Source organism: Oncorhynchus tshawytscha, linkage group LG13, assembly GCF_018296145.1.
Source record: "Oncorhynchus tshawytscha isolate Ot180627B linkage group LG13, Otsh_v2.0, whole genome shotgun sequence".
In the NCBI taxonomy this organism is placed as follows: Eukaryota; Metazoa; Chordata; class Actinopteri; order Salmoniformes; family Salmonidae; genus Oncorhynchus; species Oncorhynchus tshawytscha.
The window spans coordinates 76463420-76487617 of NC_056441.1; the positions used below are offsets into that span (position 1 = coordinate 76463420).

General features: G+C 43.8%; 1 protein-coding gene across 6 annotated transcripts in view; it reads right to left on the minus strand.

Annotated features, from left to right (window-relative positions):
* The window catches only part of LOC112265705 (proton-coupled amino acid transporter 4), a 257307-nt gene that overhangs the window by 123235 nt on the left and 109874 nt on the right, over nt 1-24198 (minus strand). Inside the window, exon 12 of one of the 6 annotated variants that reach the window (XM_042296364.1) lies at nt 17625-18777. The exons of 4 other annotated variants lie outside the window; for them this stretch is intronic. In XM_042296364.1, coding sequence (XP_042152298.1) covers nt 18704-18777 — 74 coding nt within the window. In that variant the 3' untranslated portion in view covers nt 17625-18703. Of the gene's footprint in view, nt 1-17624; nt 18778-22527; nt 22581-24198 lie in introns of those variants that run through there. One more of the 6 variants, XM_042296366.1, reaches the window with a different exon arrangement.

Sequence of the window (24198 nt, forward strand, 5' to 3'; positions counted from 1 at the left end):
TGGAATAAAGACCTCCATTCCTGCCATGATTGAAAGAGATTGTGACATCTCACATTTGAAAATAGGGCTACTTAATGTTAGATCCCTTACTTCCTAGGCAGTTACAGTCAATAAACTAATCACTGATCCTAATCCTTATGTGATTGGCCTGACTGAAACATGGCTTAACCTCTCTGGGATATGTGGGATGCTAGCGTCCCACCTGGCCAAAAGCCAGGGAAAATGCAGAGCGCCAAATCCAAATAAATTACTATAAAAATCAAACTTTCATGGAATTTCTAAAGACTGGTGACATCCAGTGGAAGCGGTAGGAACGGCAAGAAGGTCCCTTAGAAATCTGGATTCCCAATGAAAACCCATTGAAAAGAGAGTGACCTAAAAAAAAAATCTGACCATCTGAATGGTTTTTCCTTGGGGTTTCGCCTGCTTCATAAGTTCTGTTATACTCACAGACATGATTCAGTGTTTTCTATCCAAATCTACTAATAATATGCATATCTTATCTTCTGTGGATGAGTAGCAGGCAGTTGAATTTGGGCATGCATTTAATCCGGACGTGAAAATACTGCCCCTTGTCACCATAAATTAAGCCTGATTAATTTACTGTGTTAAATGAGGCCACACCTCCTGGTTACACTAGTGACCATGTCTCCGGACCTACTCACTGCCACAGTCATACTCTGGACCTAGTTTTGTCCCATGGAATAAATGTTGTGGATCTTAATGTTTTTCATCATAATCCTGGACTATCGGACCACCATTTTATTACATTTGCAAAAAATAATCTGATCAGACCCCAACCAAGGATCATCAAAAGCCGTGCTATACATTCTCAGATAACCCAAAGAATGCCAGATGCCCTTCCAGACTCCCTCCACTTACCCAAGGATGTCGGAGTACAAAAATCAGTTATCCACCTAAGGAACTCAATTTAACCTTTCGCAATACCCTAGATGCAATCGCACCCCTAAAAACAAAAAACAGTTAGCATAAGAAACTAGCTCCATGGTATACAGAAAATATCAGAACTCTAAAGCAAGCTTCCTAAAAATTGGAACGAACATGGCGCTACACCAAACTGGAAGTCTTTCCGACTAGCTTGGAAAGACAGTAGCGTGCAGTATCGAAGAGCCCTCACTGCTGCTCGATCATCCTATTTTTCCAACTTAATTGAGGAAAATAAGAACAATCCCAAATGTATTTTTGATACTGTCGCAAAGCTAACTAAAAAGCAGCATTCCCCAAGAGAGGATGGCTTTCACTTCAGCAGTGATAAATTCATGACCTTCTTTGAGGAAAAGATCATGGTCATTAGAAAGCAAATGATGGACTCCTCTTTAAATCTGCGCATTCCTCCAAAGCTCAGTTGACCTGAGTCTGCACTACTCTGCCAGGATCTAGAGATACTGGAGTTTAATACATTGACACATTGATGAAAATAATCATGGTCTCTAAACCTTCAAGCTGCATACTGGACCCTTTTCCAACTAAACTCATGAAAGAGCTGATTCCTGTGCTTGGCCTTTCTATGTTGAACATAATAAACGGCTCTCTATCCACCGGATGTGTACCAAACTCACTAAAAGTGGCAGTAATGTAAGCCTCTCTTGAAAAAGCCAAACCTTGACCCAGAAAATATAAACAACTAATCAGCCTATATCATATCTCCCATTCCTCTCAAAAAAAAGCTGTTGAAAAAGCAGCAACTCATTACCTTCCTGAAGAGAAACAAATACAAAACACTTCAGTCTGGTTTTTGACCCCACTTGTGAAGGTGGTAAAATAACTTTTAATGGCGTCAGACCGAGGCTCTGCATGTGTCCACGTGCTCCTAGACCTTAGTGCTGCTTTTGATACCATTGATCACCACATTCTTTTGGAGAGATGGGAATCCCAAATTGGTCTACACGGACAAGTTCTGGCCTGGTTTAGATCTTATCTGTCGGAAAGATGTCAGTTTGTCTCTGTGGATGGTTTGTCCTCTGACAAATCAACTGTAAATTTCGGTGTTCCTCAAGGTTCCGTTTTAGGACCACTATTGTTTTCACTATACATTTCACCTCTTGGTGATGTCATTCAGAAACATAATATTAACTTTCACTGCTATGTGGACAACACACAGCTGTACATTTTGATGAAACATGGTGAAGCCCCAAAATTGCCCTACATAGAAGCCTGTGTTTCAGACATAAGGAAGTGGGTGGCGGCAAATGTTCTACTTTTAAACTCGGACAAAACAGAGACGCTAGTTCTAGGTCCCAAGAAACAAAGAGATCTGTTGAATCTGACAATTAATCTTGATGGTTGTACAGTTGTCTCAAATCAAACTGAAGGACCTCGGCATTACTCAGGACCCTGATCTCTCTTTTGACAAATATATCAAGACTGTTTCAAGGACTGCTTTTTTCCATCCACGTAACATTGCAAAAATCAGAAACTTTCTGTACAAAAATGATGCAGAAAAATGTATCCATGCTTTTGTCACTTCTAGGTTAGAGTACTGCAATGCTCTACTTTCCGGCTACCCGGATAAAGCAGTAAATAAACTTCAGTTAGTACTAAACACAGCTGCTAGAATCTTGACTAGAACCAACAAATTTGATCATATTACTCCAGTGCTAGCCTCTCTACACTGGCTTCCTGTTAAGGCAAGGGCTGATTTCAAGGTTTAACTGCTAACCTACAAAGCATTACATGGGCTTGCTCCTACCCATCTTTCCGATTTGGTCCTGCCATACATACCTATACCTACGCAACGGTCACAAGACGCAGGCCTCCTTATTGTCCCTAGAATTTCTAAGCAAACAGCTGGAGGCAGATAGAGCTCCATATTTATGGAATGGTCTACCTATCCATGTGAGAGACGCAGACTCGGTCACAACCTTTAAGTCTTTATTGAAGACTCATCTCTTCAGTAGGTCCTATGATTGAGTGTCGTCTGGCCCAGGAGTGTGAAGGTGAACGGAAAGGCACTGGAGCAATGAGCAACCCTTGCTGTCTCTGCCTGGCTGGTTCCCCTCTCTCCACTGGGATTCACTGCCTCAAACCCTATTACATGGTCTGAGTCACTGGCTTACTGGTGCTCTTCCATGCCATCCCAAAGAGGGGTGCGTCACTTGAGTGGGTTGAGTCACTGACGTGATCTTCCTGTCCAGGTTGGCGCCCCCTCCCTGGGTTATGCCGTGGGGGATATCTTTGTGGGCTATACTCAGCCTTGTCCCAGGATGGTAAGTTGATGGTTGGAGATATCCCTCTAGTGGTGTGGGGGCTGTGCTTTGGCAAAGTGGGTGGGGTTATATCCTGCCTGTTTGGCCCGGTCCGGGGGTATCATCGGACGGGGCCAGTGTCTCCCGACCCCTCCTGTCTCAGCCTCCAGTGTTTATGCTGCAATAATGTGTTGGGGGGGCTAGGGTCAGTCTGTTATATCTGGAGTATTTTTCCACTCTTGTCCGGTGTCCTGTGTGAATTTAAGAATGATCTCTCTAATTCTCTCTCTTTCTCTCTCTCGGAGGACCTGAGCCCTAGGACAATACTTATTCAACATCCGGCGCCGACAGAGATGGCCGCCTCGCTTCGCGTTCCTAGGAAACTATGCAGTTTTTTGTTTTTTTACGTGTTATTTCTTACACTAGTACCCCAGGTCATCTTAGGTTTCATTACATACAGTCGAGAAGAACTACTGAATATAAGATCAGCGTCAACTCACCATCAGTACGACCAAGAATATGTTTTTCGCGATGCGGATCCTGTGTTCTGCCTTAAACAGGACAACGGAGTGGATTCCATGCAGCGACCCAAAAAAACGACTCCGAAAAAGAGGGAAACGAGGCGGTCTTCTGGTCAGACTCCGGAGACGGGCACACCGTGCACCACTCCCTAGCATTCTTCTTGCCAATGTCCAGTCTCTTGACAACAAGGTTGATGAAATCCGAGCAAGGGTAGCATTCCAGAGGGACATCAGAGACTGTAACGTTCTTTGCTTCACGGAAACATGGCTCACTGGAGAGACGCTATCCGAGGCGGTGCAGCCAACGGGTTTCTCCACGCATCGCGCCGACAGAAACAAACATCTTTCTGGTAAGAAGAGGGGCGGGGGCGTATGCCTTATGGCTAACGTGACATGGTGTGATGTAAGAAACATACAGGAACTCAAATCCTTCTGTTCACCTGATTTAGAATTCCTCACAATCAAATGTAGACCGCATTATCTACCAAGAGAATTCTCTTCGATTATAATCACAGCCGTATATATCCCCCCCCCCCCAAGCAGACACATCGATGGCTCTGAACAAACTTTATTTAACTCTCTGCAAACTGGAAACTATTTATCCAGAGGCTGCATTCATTGTAGCTGGGGATTTTAACAAGGCTAATCTGAAAACAAGACTCCCTAAATTTTATCAGCATATCGATTGCGCAACCAGGGGTGGAAAGACCTTGGATCATTGTTACTCTAACTTCCGCGACACATATAAGGCCCTGCCCCGCCCCCCTTTCGGAAAAGCTGACCACGACTCCATTTTGTTGATCCCTGCCTACAGACAGAAACTAAAACAAGAGGTTCCCACGCTGAGGTCTGTCCAACGCTGGTCCGACCAAGCTGACTCCACACTCCAAGACTGCTTCCATCACGTGGACTGGGAGATGTTTCGTATTGCGTCAGATAACAATATTGACGAATACTCTGATTCGGTGTGCGAGTTCATTAGAACGTGCGTTGAAGATGTCATTCCCATAGCAACGATTAAAACATTCCCTAACCAGAAACCGTGGATTGATGGCAGCATTCGTGTGAAACTGAGAGCGCGAACCACTGCTTTTAAATCAGGGCAAAGTGTCTGGTAACATGACCGAATACAAACAGTGCAGCTATTCCCTCCGCAAGGCTATCAAACAAGCTAAGCGTCAGTACAGAGACAGTAGAATCTCAATTCAACGGCTCAGACACAAGAGGCATGTGGCAGGGTCTACAGTCAATCACGGACTACAGGAAGAAATCCAGCCCAGTCACGGACCAGGATGTCTTGCTCCCAGGCAGACTAAATAACTTTTTTGCCCGCTTTGAGGACAATACAGTGCCACTGACACGGCCTGCAACGAAAACATGCGGTCTCTCCTTCACTGCAGCCGAGGTGAGTAAGACATTTAAACGTGTTAACCCTCGCAAGGCTGCAGGCCCAGACGGCATCCCCAGCCGCGCCCTCAGAGCATGCGCAGACCAGCTGGCCGGTGTGTTTACGGACATATTCAATCAATCCCTATACCAGTCTGCTGTTCCCACATGCTTCAAGAGGGCCACCATTGTTCCTGTTCCCAAGAAAGCTAAGGTAACTGAGCTAAACGACTACCGCCCCGTAGCACTCACTTCCGTCATCATGAAGTGCTTTGAGAGACTAGTCAAGGACCATATCACCTCCACCCTACCTGACACCCTAGACCCACTCCAATTTGCTTACCGCCCAAATAGGTCCACAGACGATGCAATCTCAACCACACTGCACACTGCCCTAACCCATCTGGACAAGAGGAATACCTATGTGAGAATGCTGTTCATCGACTACAGCTCGGCATTCAACACCATAGTACCCTCCAAGCTCGTCATCAAGCTCGAGACCCTGGGTCTCGACCCCGCCCTGTGCAACTGGGTACTGGACTTCCTGACGGGCCGCCCCCAGGTGGTGAGGGTAGGCAACAACATCTCCTCCCCGCTGATCCTCAACACTGGGGCCCCACAAGGGTGCGTTCTGAGCCCTCTCCTGTACTCCCTGTTCACCCACGACTGCGTGGCCACGCACGCCTCCAACTCAATCATCAAGTTTGCGGACGACACAACAGTGGTAGGCTTGGCAAACTACCTGCCCTCCAGGACACCTACACCACCCGATGTTACAGGAAGGCCATAAAGATCATCAAGGACATCAACCACCCGAGCCACTGCCTGTTCACCCCGCTATCATCCAGAAGGCGAGGTCAGTACAGGTGCATCAAAACTGGGGCCGAGAGACTGAAAAACAGCTTCTATCTCAAGGCCATTAGACTTTTAAACAGCCACCACTAACATTGAGTGGCTGTTGCCAACACACTGACACTGACTCAACTCCAGTCACTTTAATAATGGGAAATGATGGGAAATGATGTAAATATATCACTAGCCACTTTAAACAATGCTACCTTATATAATGTTTACATACCCTACATTATTCATCTCATATGCACACGTATATACTGTACTCTATATCATCGACTGCATCCTTATGTAATACATGTATCACTAGCCACTTTAACTATGCCACTTTGTTTACATACTCATCTCATATGTATATACTGTACTCGATATCAGCTACTGTATCTTGCCTATGCTGCTCTGTACCATCACTCATTCATATATCCTTATGTACATATTCTTTATCCCCTTACACTGTGTATAAGACAGTAGTTTTGGAATTGTTAGTTAGATTACTTGTTGGTTATTACTGCATTGTCGGAACTAGAAGCACAAGCATTTCGCTACACTCGCATTAACATCTGCTAACCATGTGTATGTGACAAATAAAATTTGATTTGATTTGATTTACTTCAGGACTACCTGGCCTGATGACTCCTTGCTGTCCCCAGTCCACTTGGTCGTGCTGCTACTCCAGTTTCAACTGTTCTGCCTGCGGTTATGGAACCCTGACCTGTTCACCGGACGTGCTACCTGTCCCAGACCTGCTGTTTTCAACTCTCTAAAGACAGCAGGAGCGGTAGAGATACTCTGAATGATCGGCTATAAAAAGCCAACTGACATTTACTCCTGAGGTGCTGACCTGTTGCACCCTCTACAACCACTGTGATTATTATTATTTGATCCTGCTGGTCATCTATGAACATTTGAACATCTTGGCCATGTTCTGTTATAATCTCCACCCGGCACAGCCAGAAGAGGACTGGCCACCCCTCATAGCCTGGTTCCTCTCTAGGTTTCTTCCTAGGTCTGGCCTTTCTAGGGAGTTTTTCCTAGCCACCGTGCTTCTACACCTGCTTTTCTTGCTGTTTGGGGTTTAGGCTGGGTTTCTGTACAGCACTTTGTGACATCAGCTGATGTAAGAAGGGCTTTATAAATACATTTGATTGATTGATTGATAGTGTCTTAACGACCGTTCCACGGGTGCATGTTCATTAATTGTTTATGGTTCATTGAACAAGCATGGGAAACAGTGTTTAAACCCTTTACAGTGAAGATCTGTGAAGTTATTTGGATTTTTACAAATTATCTTTGAAAGACAAGGTCCTGAAAAAGGGACGTTTTGTCACACCCTGGCCATAGAGAGGCTCTTATTCTCTATCTTGGTTAGGCCAGGGTGTGACTAGGGTCGGCAATCTAGTTTCTTTATTTCTATGTTGGTGTGGTTCCCAATCAGAGGTAGCTGTCTATCGTTGTCTCTAATTGGGGATCATTAATAATTTGTCCTTTTTCGTTTGGGTTTTGTGGGTAGTTATTTTCTGTTTTGTGTCTGCACTTGACAGGACTGTTTCGGTTTTCACTCTGTTATTTTGTTTGAGTGTTTGGAGTAATACATTTATCATGAACACTTACCACGCTGCACCTTGGTCTCCTTCTTCATCCGACGACAGCCGTTACACATTTCTTTTTTTGCTGAGTTTATATACACACTGAACAAAAATACACACACACAGAACACACACACACAGAACAGAACAAAAATACACACACACAGAACAAAAATACACACACACACAGAACAAAAATACACACACACACACAGAACAAAAATACACACACACACAGAACAAAAATACACACACACACAGAACAAAAATACACACACACACACAGAACAAAAATACACACACACACAGAACAAAAAATACACACACACACACAGAACAGAACAAAAAATACACACACACACACAGAACAAAAAACACACACACACACAGAACAAAAATACACACACACACACACAGAACAAAAATACACACACACACACACTGAACAAAAATAAACTCAACATGCAACAATTTAAACAAGTTTGATGAATTACAGTTCATATAAGGAAACCAGTCATTTGAAATAAATAAATTAGGTCCTAATCTATGGATTTCAAATGACTGGAAAGGGGCGCAGCCATGTGTTGGCCTGGGAGGGCATAGGGCCACCCACTGGGGAGCCAGACCCACCCAATCAGAATTAGTTTTTCCCCACAGAAGGGCTTTATTAGAGACAGAAGGGCTTTATTTGAGCCAGAAATTCTTTGGGGATTTTTTTGCTACCTCTGGACCTGGATGACTTGCCTAAATAGGAGGAACCATAAATGCTGCTATGTATCAGAGAATTCTACAGGAGAATGTCAGACCATCCATCTGTGAGCTGAAGCTGAAGTGCAGCTGGGTCATGCAGCAAGATAATGACTCACAACACACAATCAACTCTACATCAAAATGGTTAAAAATCAAACTAATTTGAAGTTTTTAGTGGCCTTGTCGAAGTCCAGACCTAATCCCAATTGAGATGTTGTGGCAGGACTTGAAACGAGCAGTTCATCCTTGAAAACCCACAAATGTCGTTAAGTTAACATTTTTTTAAATGGGCCCTATAATATACAAATAATTCCAGCTCATATAATACAGTATAATCCAATATAGTACAGTAATACAGTTCACGCTCAAAAAGATGACTTGAGCTTGTCATTTATTTACACAAGAGAGCATAGATACATCTATGGGCTTTTATGTCATGTGTTATGGGCAGTAGCATACACAGTATATTATATATGCTGTATTGGATAACAGTACAATCATTTGTTTTTTTGTTTTGGGGGCTTTTGGGCTCATAAAATGTCTTCAATGTATGGCTCATCAGGCTCAGGTAGCACCAAGCTTGAATTTTCATGCTGATCAAAGCTCTAATCAAATCCAGACATATTTATATGATTTACAGTATATGCTTTAGAATGACACTTCTGTTTTTGGCATGAAATACCGGGTTACCCGGGAAAAAAGTGATTTATTCTCAGGATGGAACATTTGTTAAATACTGTGAAAATAGTCAATCCTAGTTGTGATAGTGGCTGAGGTTGTGGTTGTGGCTGTCAGATCCTGGATGGCAGGTAATAACTCAGGGGCTTTGTGAGGCGACAGAGGCATCGAAAGATTCTAAATAGATTACTAGTGAGTGTGAAAAATTGCCAGGTCTCAGCCTGGTCCCCTGGTCTCAGAAAGCAGGTCTGTCTAACTCATCACACTGAACAGTGACCCCTCAGCCCCCCGCATCACACAGCCTGGGTTCACCTCCACCAGGGCACAGGGGAAAGGGATGAGGCCAGGACGGGAAAGGGATGAGGCCAGGACAGGGAGAGGGGATGAGGCAAGGACAGGGGAGGGGGTATGAGGCCAGGACAGGGGAGGGGGTGAGGCCAGGACAGGGGAAAGGGATGAGAACAGGACAGGGAACAGGACAGGGAGAGGGGGTGAGGCCAGAGAGATAAGATGTTAGGCAAAGGAGAAAGGTGGTGAGAGTGACAGGAAAAAAAAAAGGGGGGATGTAAGGAGGGTGTGGGAAAGTGACCTATGCAAAACATAAGAAGAGGGGAGGGAAAGTAGGCCAGTCGGGTAGCTAAATGTGAAGAGAAGGTGAGACAGAGGATGAGACGGGGGGTGAAAGAGAGTGTGAGAGAGAGGTTGAGAGAGAATGAGAGAAGGGGTGAGAGAGAGGTTGAGAGAGGGGGTTGAAAGGGGGTGAGAGAGGATGAGCGAAGGGGTGAGAGAGGATGAGCGAAGGGGTGAGTGGGTGAGCGAGAGGGTGGGAGGGAGGGTGAGCGAGGGGTGGGAGGGAGGGTGAGCGAGAGGGTGGGAGGGAGGGTGAGCGGGAGGGTGAGCGAGAGGGTGGGAGCGAGGGTGGGAGGGGTGGGAGCGAGGGTGGGAGCGAGGGTGGGAGCGAGGGTGGGAGCGAGGGGGAACGAGAGGGTGGGAGCGAGGGTGGGAGCGAGGGTGGGAGCGAGGGTGGGAGTGAGGGTGGGAGCGAGGGTGGGAGCGAGGGTGGGAGCGAGAGGGTGGGAGCGAGGGGGAACGAGAGGGTGGGAGCGAGGGGGAACGAGAGGGTGGGAGCGAGGGTGAGCGAGAGGGTGGGAGCGAGGGTGGGCGAGAGGGAGGGAGCGAGAGGGTGGGCGAAAGGGAGGGAGCGAGAGGGAGGGAGAGAGAGAATGGCCAAAAGAGCCAAGAAAGAGGGGAAAGCATATAGGGCAAAAAGGACAGCAAAAAGGACAACAGACAAGTAAGAAAATGGAGGAGAAGAGGACAAGGGCCCAGGAGAACACACCAGAATAGCAATGAGGAGAAAAGAGAGAAATAAAGAGGGTCAACAGAATGATGGATTAAGCCTAATGACAAGACTACAAGGTCAAAGGAAAAGGGGACTACAAGTGATAGGATACAGGAAGGTGCAAAGGGAGAGACACTACCAACAAAACAATGAAGAGACAGGGGAACGGGGCTAAACAGTAATGAGGCAGCGAGGAGACACGACTACCAGGGGGACATACAGCAACTGATTACAGCTACTGTAGATCTAGCCTGTCTTGTTGTATTCCACAACTACTGCTCTAGTCACATCTATCATCATACCCTTTTCTATCCTATAACATACAGTATATCTAACATACTGTATATCTACTACAATATATATAGTGCTGTGAAAAAGTATTTGCCCCCTTTGAGATTCTCTATTTTTGTATATTAGTTATACTGAATGTTAGCAGATCTTCAACCAGAACCTAAATATTAGATAAAGGGAACCTCAGTTGACAAATAACAAAAAAATATATACTTATTTTATTTATTTAATTAACAAAAGTTATGCAACACTCAATTCCCCTGTGTGAAAAAGTAATTTCCCCCTCACACTCAATAAGTGGATGTGCCACCTTTAGCTGCAATGACTGCAACCAAACACTTCCTGTAGTTGTTGATCAGTGAGTGTTCACACCGCTGTGGAGGAATTTTGGCCCACTGTTGCATGCAGAACTGCTTTAAACTCAGCAACATGTGGGTTTTCCAGCCACAACATCTCAATTGGGATTAGGTCTGGACTTCGTCCAAAAGGTTATTATTTTGACTCATCTGTCCATAGAACATTCATCCAAGATTCTTGCTGATCATCCAGGTGCTTCCAGGTGCTTTCTGGAACCTTTCAAGTATATCTACAGTCAAGATTGTCTAAACCAGTGACATCTACAGCCAGCACTGTCTGTTTAAACCAGTGACATCTACAGCTAGCACTGTCTAAACCAGTCACATCTACAGCCAGTACGGTCTGTCTAAACCAGTGACATCTACAGCCAGTACGGTCTGTCTAAACCAGTGACATCTACAGCCAGTACGGTCTGTCTAAACCAGTGACATCTACAGCCAGTACGGTCTGTCTAAACCAGTGACATCTACAGCCAGTACGGTCTGTCTAAACCAGTGACATCTACAGCCAGTACGGTCTGTCTAAACCAGTGACATCTACAGCCGGTAAACGGTCTACTGTCTGTCTAAACCAGTGACATCTACAGCCAGTCTAAACCAGTGACATCTACAGCCGGTACGGTCTGTCTAAACCAGTGACATCTACAGCCGGTACTGTCTGTCTAAACCAGTGACATCTACAGCCGGTACTGTCTGTCTAAACCAGTGACATCTACAGCCAGTACTGTCTGTCTAAACCAGTGACATCTACAGCCAGTACTGTCTGTCTAAACCAGTGACATCTACAGCCAGTACTGTCTGTCTAAACCAGTGACATCTACAGCCAGTACTGTCTGTCTAAACCAGTGACATCTACAGCCAGTACTGTCTGTCTAAACCAGTGACATCTACAGCCAGTACTGTCTGTCTAAACCAGTGACATCTACAGCCAGTACGGTCTGTCTAAACCAGTGACATCTACAACTAGCACTGTCTAAACCAGTGACATCTACAGCCAGCCCTGTCTCTCTAAACCAGTCACATCTACAGCCAGTACTGTCTGTCTAAACCAGTGACATCTACAGTCAGTACGGTCTGTCTAAACCAGTGACATCTACAACTAGCACTGTCTAAACCAGTGACATCTACAGCCAGTACGGTCTGTCTAAACCAGTGACATCTACAGCCAGTACGTTCTGTCTAAACCAGTGACATCTACAGCCAGTACGGTCTGTCTAAACCAGTGACATCTACAGTCAGTACGGTCTGTCTAAACCAGTGACATCTACAGCCAGTACTGTCTGTCTAAACCAGTGACATCTACAACTAGCACTATGTCTAAACCAGTGACATCTACAGCCTTACTGTCTGTCTAAACCAGTGACATCTACAGCCAGTACTGTCTGTCTAAACCAGTGACATCTACAACTAGCACTATGTCTAAACCAGTGACATCTACAGCCAGTACGGTCTGTCTAAACCAGTGACATCTACAGTCAGTACGGTCTGTCTAAACCAGTGACATCTACAGCCTGTACTGTCTGTCTAAACCAGTGACATCTACAGCCTGTACTGTCTGTCTAAACCAGTGACATCTACAGCCAGTACGGTCTGTCTAAACCAGTGACATCTACAGCCAGTACGGTCTGTCTAAACCAGTGACATCTACAGCCAGTACGGTCTGTCTAAACCAGTGACATCTACAGCCAGTACGGTCTGTCTAAACCAGTGACATCTACAGCCAGTACGGTCTGTCTAAACCAGTGACATCTACAGCCAGTACGGTCTGTCTAAACCAGTGACATCTACAGTCAGTACGGTCTGTCTAAACCAGTGACATCTACAGTCAGTACGGTCTGTCTAAACCAGTGACATCTACAGTCAGTACGGTCTGTCTAAACCAGTGACATCTACAGTCAGTACGGTCTGTCTAAACCAGTGACATCTACAGTCAGTACGGTCTGTCTAAACCAGTGACATCTAGTCAGTACGGTCTGTCTAAACCAGTGACATCTACAGTCAGTACGGTCTGTCTAAACCAGTGACATCTACAGTCAGTACGGTCTGTCTAAACCAGTGACATCTACAGTCAGTACGGTCTGTCTAAACCAGTGACATCTACAGTCAGTACGGTCTGTCTAAACCAGTGACATCTACAGTCAGTACGGTCTGTCTAAACCAGTGACATCTACAGTCAGTACGGTCTGTCTAAACCAGTCACATCTACAGTCAGTACGGTCTGTCTAAACCAGTGACATCTACAGGCTGTGATAATAGTGCCTTCAGAAAGTAAGTGATTTGATTAATCATTTTGCTCACAATGTAATTTCCCTTTATTTAAATAGAGTAACTCGCCAAATTATCAAAGCACACTTCAAATGTATGACATTCTAAAAGTGTGTGATTAGCTAATAAATCAAGGCGGTAACACCAGTGACATAAAACGTAGGGACACATATTACATATACAGAGCCTTCAGAAAGTATTCACACCCCTGGACTTATTCCCCATGTTGTTGTGTTACAGCCGGAATTCAAAATAGATTTAAAAAATAGAAACATCTCACCCATCTACACACAATACCCCATAATGACAAAGTCAGTTTAGTCACTTAGCAGACGTTCTTATCCAGATTGACTTACTGTAGGGAGTGCATACATTTTCATATTTGTTCATACTGGTCCCCCCATGGGAATCAAACCCACAACCCTGGCATTGCAAGTGCCATGCTCTACCAACTGAGCTACACAAGTGAAAACATGTTTGTATACACTTTAGCAAATGTATTGAAATACAAAAATATCTAATTCACATAAGTATTCACACCCCTGAGTCACTACTTTGTAGAACCACCTTTGGCAGTCTTTCTAGGTAGGTCTAAGAGCATTCCACACTTGGATTTTGCAACATTTTCCCATTATTCTTGTCAAAATTCTTCAAGCTCTGTCAAATTGGTTGTTTATCATTGCTAGACAACCATTTTCAGGTCTTGCCATAGATTTTCAAGTATATTTAAGTCAAAACAGTAACTGGAACATTCACTGTCGTCTAGTAAGCAACTCCCTTGTAGATTTGGCCTTGAGTTTTAGGTTATTGTCCTGCTGAAAGGTGAATTCATCTCCCAGTGTCTGGTGGAAAGCAGGTAACCAAATTTCCTCTAGGATTTTTGCCTGTGCTTAGCTCCATTTAGTTTCTTTTTTGTCCTGAAAAACTCATTAGTCCTTAACGATTACAAGCATACCCATAACATGAAATCATGCTTGAAAAAAACACACAATGCTTGAAAAAAATAGAGAGTGGTACTTAGTAATGTGTTGTATTGGATTTGCCCCAAACATAACACTTTGTTTCAGGACAAAAACTTAATTGCTTTGCTGCATTATTTGCAGTATCACTTTAGTGCCTTATGCAAACAGGATGCATGCTTTGGAATATTTTGATTCTGTACAGAATCCTTCTTTTTACTTGGTCAATTAGGTTAGTATAGTGAAGTAATTACAATTTTGTTGATCCATCATCAGATTTCTCCTATCACAGCCATTAAACTCTGTAAATGTTTTTCACCTCATGGTGAAATCCCTGAGTTGTTTCCTTCATCTCCGGCAACTGAGTTAGGAAGGACGCCTGTATCTTTGTAATGACTGGGTGTATTGATACACCGCTCAAAATGTAAGTAATAAGCATTAAGCATTAATAAGCATGATTTCATCATGTTATGGGTATGCTCAGTGATTTTCAATGTCTGGTAAAAAAAAAAAAAAATATTTAAACAATCTTCCAATAGGTGCCCTTCCTTGCGAGGCATTGGAAAACCTCCCTCGTCTTCGTGGTTGAATCTGTGTTTGAAATGCACTGCTCGACTGATGGACCTTACAGACAACTGTATATGCGAGGTACAGAGATGATGTAGTCATTCAAAAATCATGTTAAACACTTATTGCATGAGTCCATATAACTTACTATGTGACTTGTTAAGCACATTGTTACTATTGAACGTATTTAGGCTTGCCATAACAAAGGGGTTGAATAGTTATTCACTGAAGACATTTCAGCTTTTCATTAATTCGTAAAAATTTCAAAAAAACATATTTCCATTTTGACACTATGGGGTCATTTTTGTAGGCCAGTGAATAAAAAGAAATCTACAATTTTAGCCATTTTAAATTAAGGCTGTAACACAACATGTGGAAAAAAAGGGGTGTGAGTATGTTCTGAAGGCACTGTATCAGAGGGTTAGGAGCAGAACATCTACATTTGGAGGAAAATGGTTCCCCTGGGGTGTGGACATCAAGATAAACACACCTTTATACTAGAGAGAGAAACACTCCGACACGGGAGAAAGGCACCCTCCATTTCTAAACGTCAGGCTAAATAATGCAGGTAACAGAGACCACTGAGGCGGAGCTTTGTCCGAGTCAGGCCCGGCATGCTATTTTGGAACTATTTTTTCATATTGCTGTAAACTTATTTTATTTTTATTGTTGTTTTGTTGAGTCATTACCAGCTGTGTCAGGTTCAGGTGTTGGGAAGATGCCGAGGGGGTTTTCAATCCAGACACCCTATCAACCTTCAACGACAAAACATCAGTTGGAATAGAACCCTCAACCACAGAGGATATCCATCAGGACTATTGGACTGAGATCAACCTCTCTACATGTTGGGAACAGATTGAAAGACATTTGAAACAATGATGGCTATAATGATGGCCTATGAATCAGCATGTCTCTATGGGTTCAGGCTGAGGTCAACCACACACAGCCTAGAGAAGCCAGACACAGGTACGTGTCATACTCTATGTACCCTTTCTCACTGGGAGGGCACTATATTAGCTTTCAATCGCAAACAGTTCATTTTGTGTGTGTGTGGTGTGTGTGTGTGGTGTATATATATATATATATGTGTGTGTGGACGTGTTTAACTATTCTTGTGGGGACCAGAAGTCCCGAATTGTGTATCTCCACAAGGTTAGCTGTACCAGACTGTGTGTGTGTGTGTGTGTGTGTGTGTGTGTGTGTGTGTGTGTGTGTGCGAATAAGGAGCGTGATAGCCTCATGAAAGTCTAGCTTTGAGGCCGATCCTCACAGGCGTGATGAGTTGAGTACACTTTGAATAGACCTCAACTTAGGGCAGACTTGTCAAAGGCCTTGATCCTAGTCCTCCATATTGATTTGTCAAGCTAAATTACACAGGACATAGTGTCTTCGGAAAGTATTCAGACCCCTCAACTTTTTCCACATTCTGTTATGTTACAGCCTTATTCTACAACTGAATAAATCGTTTCCCCCCCCTCATCAATCTACACACAATACCCCAAAATGACAAAGCAAAAACAGGTTGAAATTTTTGCACATTTATTACAAATAAAAAAAACTGAACTATCACATTTACATAAGTATTCAAACCCTTTGGCAGCGATTACAGCATTGAGTCTTCTTGGGTATGACACCACAAGCTTGGCACACCTGTTCTTGGGGAGTTTCTCCCATTCTTCTCTGTAGATCCTCTCAAGCTCTGTGTAAGGTTGGATGGGGAGAGTCGCTGCATAGATATTTTCAGGTCTTTTCAGAGATGTCCGATCGGGTACAAGTCCAGGCTCGGTTTGGGCCACTCAAGGACATTGAGACTTGTCCCGAAGCCACTCATGTGTTGTCTTGGCTGTGTGCTTTGGGTCGTTGTCCAGTTGGAAGGTGAACCTTTGCCCCCGTCTGAGGTCCTGAGAGCTCTGGATCAAGGATCTCTCTGTACATGCGCTCCATTCATCTTTGACTCGATCCTTACTAGTCTCCCAGTCCCTGCCGCTGAAAATCCTCCCCACAGCATGACACTGCCACCACCATGCTTCCCCATAGGTACGGTGCCAGGTTTCCTCCAGATGTGACGCTTGGCATTCAGGCCAGAGTTCAATCTTGGTTTCATCAGACCAGAGAATCTTGTTTCTCATGGTCAGAGTCTTTAGGTGCCTTTTGGCAAACTCCAAGTGGGCGGTCATGTGCCTTTTACTGAGGAGTGGCTTCCGTCTGGCCACTCTGCCATAAAGTCCTGATTGGTGGAGTGCTGCAACGATGGTTGTCCTTCTGGAAGGTTCTCCCATCTCCACAGAGGAACTCTAGAGCTCTTTCAGAGTGACCATCAGGTTCTTGGTCACCTTCCTGACCAAGGCCCTTCTTCCCGATTTCTCAGTTTGTCCGTGTGGGCGGTTCTAGGAAGAATTTTGGTGGTTCTAAACTTCTTCCATTTAATAATGATGGAAGCCAGTGTGTTCTTGGGGACCTTCAATGCTGCAGAAATGTTTTGGTACACTTCCCAAGATCTGTGCCTCGACAGAATCCTGTCTCTGAGCTGTACGGACAATTCATTCGACCTCAAGGCTTTGTTTTTTCTCTGACATGCAACGTCAACTGTGGGACCTTATATGACAAGTGTGTGCCTTTCCAAATCATGTCCAATCAATTGAATTTATGACAGGTGGACTCCAATCAAGCTGTAGAAACAACTCAAGGATGATCAATGGAAACAGGATGCACCTGAGCTCAATTTCAAGTCTCATAGCAAAGAGTCTGAATACTTATATAAATAAGGTATTTCTGTTTATTATTTTTAATACATTTGCAAAAATGTCTAAAAACATGTTTTCACTGTCATGAGGTATTGTGTGTAGTAGATTGATGAGGGACATTTTTATTCAATCCATTTTAGAATAAGGCTGTACGCATCAAAATGGGGGTCTGAATACTTTCCTAATGCACTGTAGAGAGGAGAAGTGGTGAGGTTGGGGTGCCAGAGTGGGCCTGTCTAACACAGCTGACTGGACTATACACCCTGGAGGGCATACTAATGAATGAATGCGCATGTGCTTGAGCGTGTTAGGTGAAGGGAAGGCCTCAGGCTCCTGAGGAGAAAGTGCGTGCGTGCATCCGTCCATCTCGTATTCCTCCAACACCCTCCAGATCCGAAAACTCAACAGTCCACTAGCAGGTTAGGCTTAATGTAACAGTCTTATTAGTAAGCTAGAAGGCTCCTCCAGTCATACAGGTGGTACGTTGTTTTATCAGTCTCTTTCATCAGTATCTATTAAGACCCCAGAAGCACTGAATTACACAGACGTACACTGATATATACACACACACACACATTCATTCATTTTGACTTCGATACCAATACCAGGTTTAGTATCACGACACACGACAGTGAAGTTCTATCAACACATTATACCGGGGGAAAAACATACTGACAATACAATCCCCAGTTATGTTTTCGCTGACCTCCTACAGAGACTAAAGCTTGGAGTGTGAGAGGAGAACTCTTCTTCCTGGCGTGACTATCAACACAACAAAGCCTTTTATTTGACCGTTTTATAGCACAATTATACTGAGCATGCTAGGCTTGTTATGATCCAGGCACCGTCATCACTTTTTAATGAACAACAACAAAAACCAACTATGGAGGTCCAGCAATCAACATACTGCTTCTCTTCTTTAGAAGTTCTTAAAAATGGACTGCTCAAACAAACACTTCTAAACCCCTCTACTGTGTGAGCATACACCAAGTACAAGTCTATCTTTCTAAAAAACCTTCTGTAGGCCATTCACTATTTACCCAGTCAGTTCAGCACCGTGGACAGGGCTCTAACTATTCACCCACCCAGTTCAGCACCATAGAGAGGGTTCTGACTAATCACCAAGACAGTTCAGCACCGAGAACCAGGTTCTCACTAGTCAGCCGGGCAGTTCAGCACCATGGACAGGGATCCTGGTAACTACAAGGCAGAGTGTGGAGTTGATGTTCCTCCCTCCCTCTCTCCACATTCAGCCCTTGAGATCAGATGCTGGCCTTTGACAGAGAAGAGAAAACACCACAGAAGAACAGTTACCTAGGAAACAGCTTTGAAGCTGTACCAATGTGGAGAGCTGCAATGTTCAAACGGTAATGACTGATCAATAAGAAGATTATTTTGGGATGTTCTGTCTGGCTGTTGGAGTGTAGGTAAAGTTCAATCCCCCAAGAACTTCAACACATCTCGTCTTTGTGTGTTTATACATACTGTATGTCTGAACTGCCTGGTAGTCTCTTTCTCTCTCTCTTTCTGTGTGTGAAGGCCGATACAGCATATTAGTTGTCACCATACCAGAATGTTGACACCGATACCAGGTTCAGTATCACGATACTCAATATGAAAACGATACCACAACAAAACAAGGTGTCCCAGCCAAAGTCACATAACGGCACTTGATATAGACAGATACACTCAGCTACTGCTCTGTTAAATCGTTGGGCATCTTTTGAGTTCAATATCATTACATGTGAAAAACGTTTATGTATATATTTTTAGAGATAGAAACTGGGTAAATCAAGATGCAGCCTATGTCTATTCACAATACAGGTGAATGCATATTATTCAATAGGAATGTGTGCATTGAGTTTTTGAACTTGTATTAGCTGATTTCATGGGGCTACAGATGCCAAAACACTCCCTTACATTTAGGACTTACTTTATTGGAAACTGCTAGGAGAACATATTTTATTGTACTGATCAACATTTGCATGGAAGAAGCAATCCCCCTATTATCAAAGTGTATGCTGTCTGTTTAAGAAAGTAATGAGATCATTCACAAGGCTGAATTCGGCTGTGGAATTTGACTTTGTGGCTATTTAATATAGTATAAACCAGATGGGAGGGGAGGGAGACGAAGAAGTTAATTAGTTTTCTGTGGCAAAGGGAGAAAATGTGACATTTTTAAGGGCAATCAGCTTTCAAATCAGCATATTTTGCATTATGGTTTGCATTTTATCACAAACAAAGCACGAGGGGAGGGAACTGAAAGCTACCGGTATCATCTTGCATTGTGAAAGCATTCTAGCATGTATGGACATTGTTTTGCGAACAGTTTCAACATTTATTATTCAAGCATTTTAACTTCTGTGCATCATGAGTACAGAGCTAATGGGGCCCAGACAGCTCGAGCAATGAATTCCTGAGTGGAGCCGCCACTTCACTCTCCACAGTATAAAAGGGGCTGTGCTGATACAGACTTGACCCTCTCAATCATGTGAGACACATTTGACAGAAGTACCGAACATAACAAAAATTCTAGTTCCGAACCGGTGGGATTTCGTATCAAAAAAGTACCAAAATGTCGGTATACCTTGCAACACCACAGTATAATAATAATATACTGTAGCGGGATAAAAAATATTGATGCATGTTGCTTTTCTCCTAGAGTAGGGTGGTGGAGTTCATTACATATTGAAATGTTTCCTCTTCCCCCACACACCTGCTCTGCCCATCTGGTACAGGCTGCCACCTGCCCCGGGGAGGAGAGGGGGAAGATGAGACAGGCAGGGAGAGCCCCTGAACCCATTATCTCTTTTCTGCAGCGCAAAACAACAGTACAAAGAAATAGAAGTCCCTAGATATCACCTCAGTCTAGATATGTCCCTCTGATGCTCGCTCTTGGTGTGTTTGTCAGTGTGTCTGTCAATGAGGTGTGTGTGTTCGGAAAAAGCATGCAAAGCCTTTTACTTCCCTTCTTAGCTAACAAACAAGTTGAGACAAAGGTCACTTTAGTACTAATATCTGCCAGTTGGCCTGTTGACCGGTGTTTAATGTCTCGTAACGGCAACATTTCTGCTCTGGTGAGTACAAAGAAAACATTTTTACACGTGTCATAACAAAGCTGAACCAATTTTTTATTTTATTTTATTTTACTTTATTTAACTAGGCAAGTCAGTTAAGAACAAATTCTTATTTTCAATGACGGCCTAGGAACAGTGGGTTAACTGCCTGTTCAGGGGCAGAACAATAGATTTTTACCTTGTCAGCTCGGGGGTTTGAACTTGCAACCTTCCGGTTACTAGTCCAACGCTCTAACTAGGCTACCCTGCCGCCCCAATGAAGCACAGTGACTCTTAGCCTATTGCAGTAAACAAAAAAGTTTAAAGGTAAGTACCTGAGGAAAGTCAGAGTAAAAATGACATCACCCCAACATTAACGCTCACATCCACAAATGTTCTACAACAGACACAATATCAAACTAAACAAAGTAAATTCCAGGCCCAGTTCACAACTCCTCTGAAACCATAACCCTCACTGTACTCTCACAGTAGAGTACTGGGTCAGACAGACAGTCCTTCGCAGCGGGGGTGAACTTTAAACCCCCCCCTCCCTTTCGCTTTGCTCTGCTGTTCATTCACAGAGTAGATAAACTCTCTCTCTTTCGTATGCTCTTTTCATGCCAGCAACTCACTGCATCTCACCACTGAGTTGGCTTCTGGAAATGGGAGTGTGAGTGCATGCATGTCGACATCTGTGTGCGTGTGCATAAGTACGTGTGTGTGTGCATAAGTACATGTGTGTAGGGGGAGATAGTGACATCCAGAGAATGCGTTAGCAGGGGAGCCTGCGTCGCGTTGGAACTGGAGGCAGACGGAGAAAAGCAGCAAAATTAGCTGCAGAGCGGAGGTGGGTGTTTTCCATAAAGATTAGACGTGGCCGGATTAGTAATGTCTGTTTTCTATCAATTATGTTTGTTGCTGGGCACATTACTAAGAGCGGGGCCCAGACTTTGTGCTCTTCCATCGAGACACCCACTTTTTTGTGTGTGTGTGTGTGTGTGTACACACTGGAGTCAGAATGTCCAACTCACCTCTATGTTCAGGCTCTGTTGAGGCAGACAGAAAAATAAACTCTAAGACACACTCAAAGACAGCCAAAGGTAGAGAAAGACTGAAACAGAGACTGAAAGACACCCAACGATAGAGAGAAAGAGGCACTCACTTACACAAAGACAGAGAACCTAGACAAAGTTAGAGTGATAAAAATACACACACAACTCATACCACACGAGCACACACACACACAAGGTGAGCGCTACACACTGCCAAAAGAATCTGGAGTGTTGGTCCAAGCTAACTTCATCATCCCGAGAAGGGGAGGGGGCAAGAGAGAGAGAGACCTCACATCTAATCCCGGCCCATTATCATCATCCTCCCAGCAAACAATACATATTGTTAGCCCATACATCTGAGAGATGCCAAGGTACATGTAGTGAAATCTAATTCCAGTATCGGAGGTTTGCAGGAGCAGTGAGATATCCCTTCTTCTAAGATTCATTCTGGGGAAACTTACTAGAAACAGCACACATCTGGCATTTCTCAGAATCCTGATGTCATTAGACTGGCATACAGTCCCAGTCAAAAGTTTGGATACATCTACTCATTCAAGGTTTTAATGTACTTTTTCTATTTTCTACATTGTAGAGGAATAGTGAAGACATCAAAACTATGAAATAACACATATGGAAGCATGTAGTAACCAAAAAAGTGTTAACAAATCAAAATATTATATATTTGAGATTCTTCAAAGTAGCCACCCGTTGACAGCTTTGCCCAGTCTTAGCATTCTCTCAACCAGCTTCATGAAGAATGCTTTTCCAACAGTCTTGAAGGAGTTCCCACATATGTTGAGCAGTTGTTGGCTGCTTTTCCTTCACTCTGCAGTGCAACTCTTCCCAAACCATCTTAATTGTGTTGAGGTCGGTGATTGTGGAGGCCAGGTCATCTGATGCAGCACTCCATTGCTCTCCTTCTTGGTCAAATAGCCCTTACACAACCTGGCGGTGTGTTGGGTCATTGTCCTGTTGAAAAACAAATGATAGTGGGACTAAGAGTAAACCAGATGGGATGGTGTATCACTGCAGAATGTTATGGTAGCCATGCTGGTTAAGTGTGCCTTGAATTCTAAATCAATCACTGACAGTGTCACCAGTAAAGCACTCCCACAGCATCACACCACCTCCTCCATGCTTCACGGTGGGAACCACACATGTGGAAATTATCTGTTCATCTACTCTGCATCTCACAAAGACAAGGCAGTTGGAACCAAAAATGTCAACTTTGGATTCATCAGACCAAAGGACAGATTTCCAATGGTCTAATATCCACTGCTCGTTGTTCTTGGCCCAAGCAAGTCTCTTCTTATTATTGCTGTCCTTTAGTAGTGGTTTCTTTGCAGCAATTCGACCATGAAGGCCCGATTCACGTAGTCTCCTCTGAACAGTTGATGTTGAGATGTGTCTGTTACTTGAACTCTGTGAAGCATTTATTTGGGCTGCAATTTCTGAGGCTGGTAACACTAATTAACTTATCCTCTGCAGCAGAGGTAAGTAACTCTGGGTCTTCCTTTCCTGTGGCGGTCAACATGAGAGCCAGTTTCATCATAGAGCTTAATGGTTTTTGTGACTGCACTTGAAACTTCAAAATTCTTGAAATGTTCTGTATTGACTGACCTTCATATCGTAAAGTAATTATGGACTGTCGTTTCTCTTTGCTTGTTGAGCTGTTCTTGCCATAATATGGACTTGGTCTTTTACCAAATAGGGCTATCTTCTGCATACCACACCTACTTTAGTTACAACACAAATGATTGGCTCAAATGTATTAAGAAGGATAGAAATTCCACAAATTAACTTTTTACAAGCCACACCTGTTAATTGAAACCATTCCAGGTGACTATTGATTGAAGTTGGTTTAGAGAATGCCAAGAGTGTGCAAAGCTTACACTTAACACAATGTAACTCCAAGTCAATCACACTTCTGTGAAATCAAACTGTCCAACACTGATTGGCAATCAATTTCACATGCTGTTGTGCAAATGGAATAGACAACACGTGGAAATTATAGGCAATTAGCAAGACACCCCCAATAAAGGAGTGGTTCTGCAGGTGATAAGCACAGACCACTTCTCAGTTCCTATGCTTCCTGGCTGATGTTTTGGTCACTTTTGAATGCTGGCGGTGCTTTCACTCTAGTGGTAGCATGAGACGGAGTCTACAACCCACACAAGTGGCTCAGGTAGTGCAGCTCATCCAGGATGGCACATCAATGCGAGCTGTGGCAAGAAGGTTTGCTGTGTCTGTCAGCGTAGTGTCCAGAGCATGGAGGCGCTATATACAGTACTCTAACATCACCAAGAGGAGAACATCACTGTATATACACTACTAACACCACCAAGAGGAGAACATCACTGTATATAGACTACTAACACCACCAAGAGGAGAACATCACTGTATATACACTACTAACATCACCAAGAGGAGAACATCACTGAATATACCCTATTAACATCACCAAGAGGAGAACATCACTGAATATACACTACTAACACCACCAAGAGGAGAACATCACTGAATATACCCTACTAACACCACCAAGAGGAGAACATCACTGTATATACACTACTTTAACATCACCAAG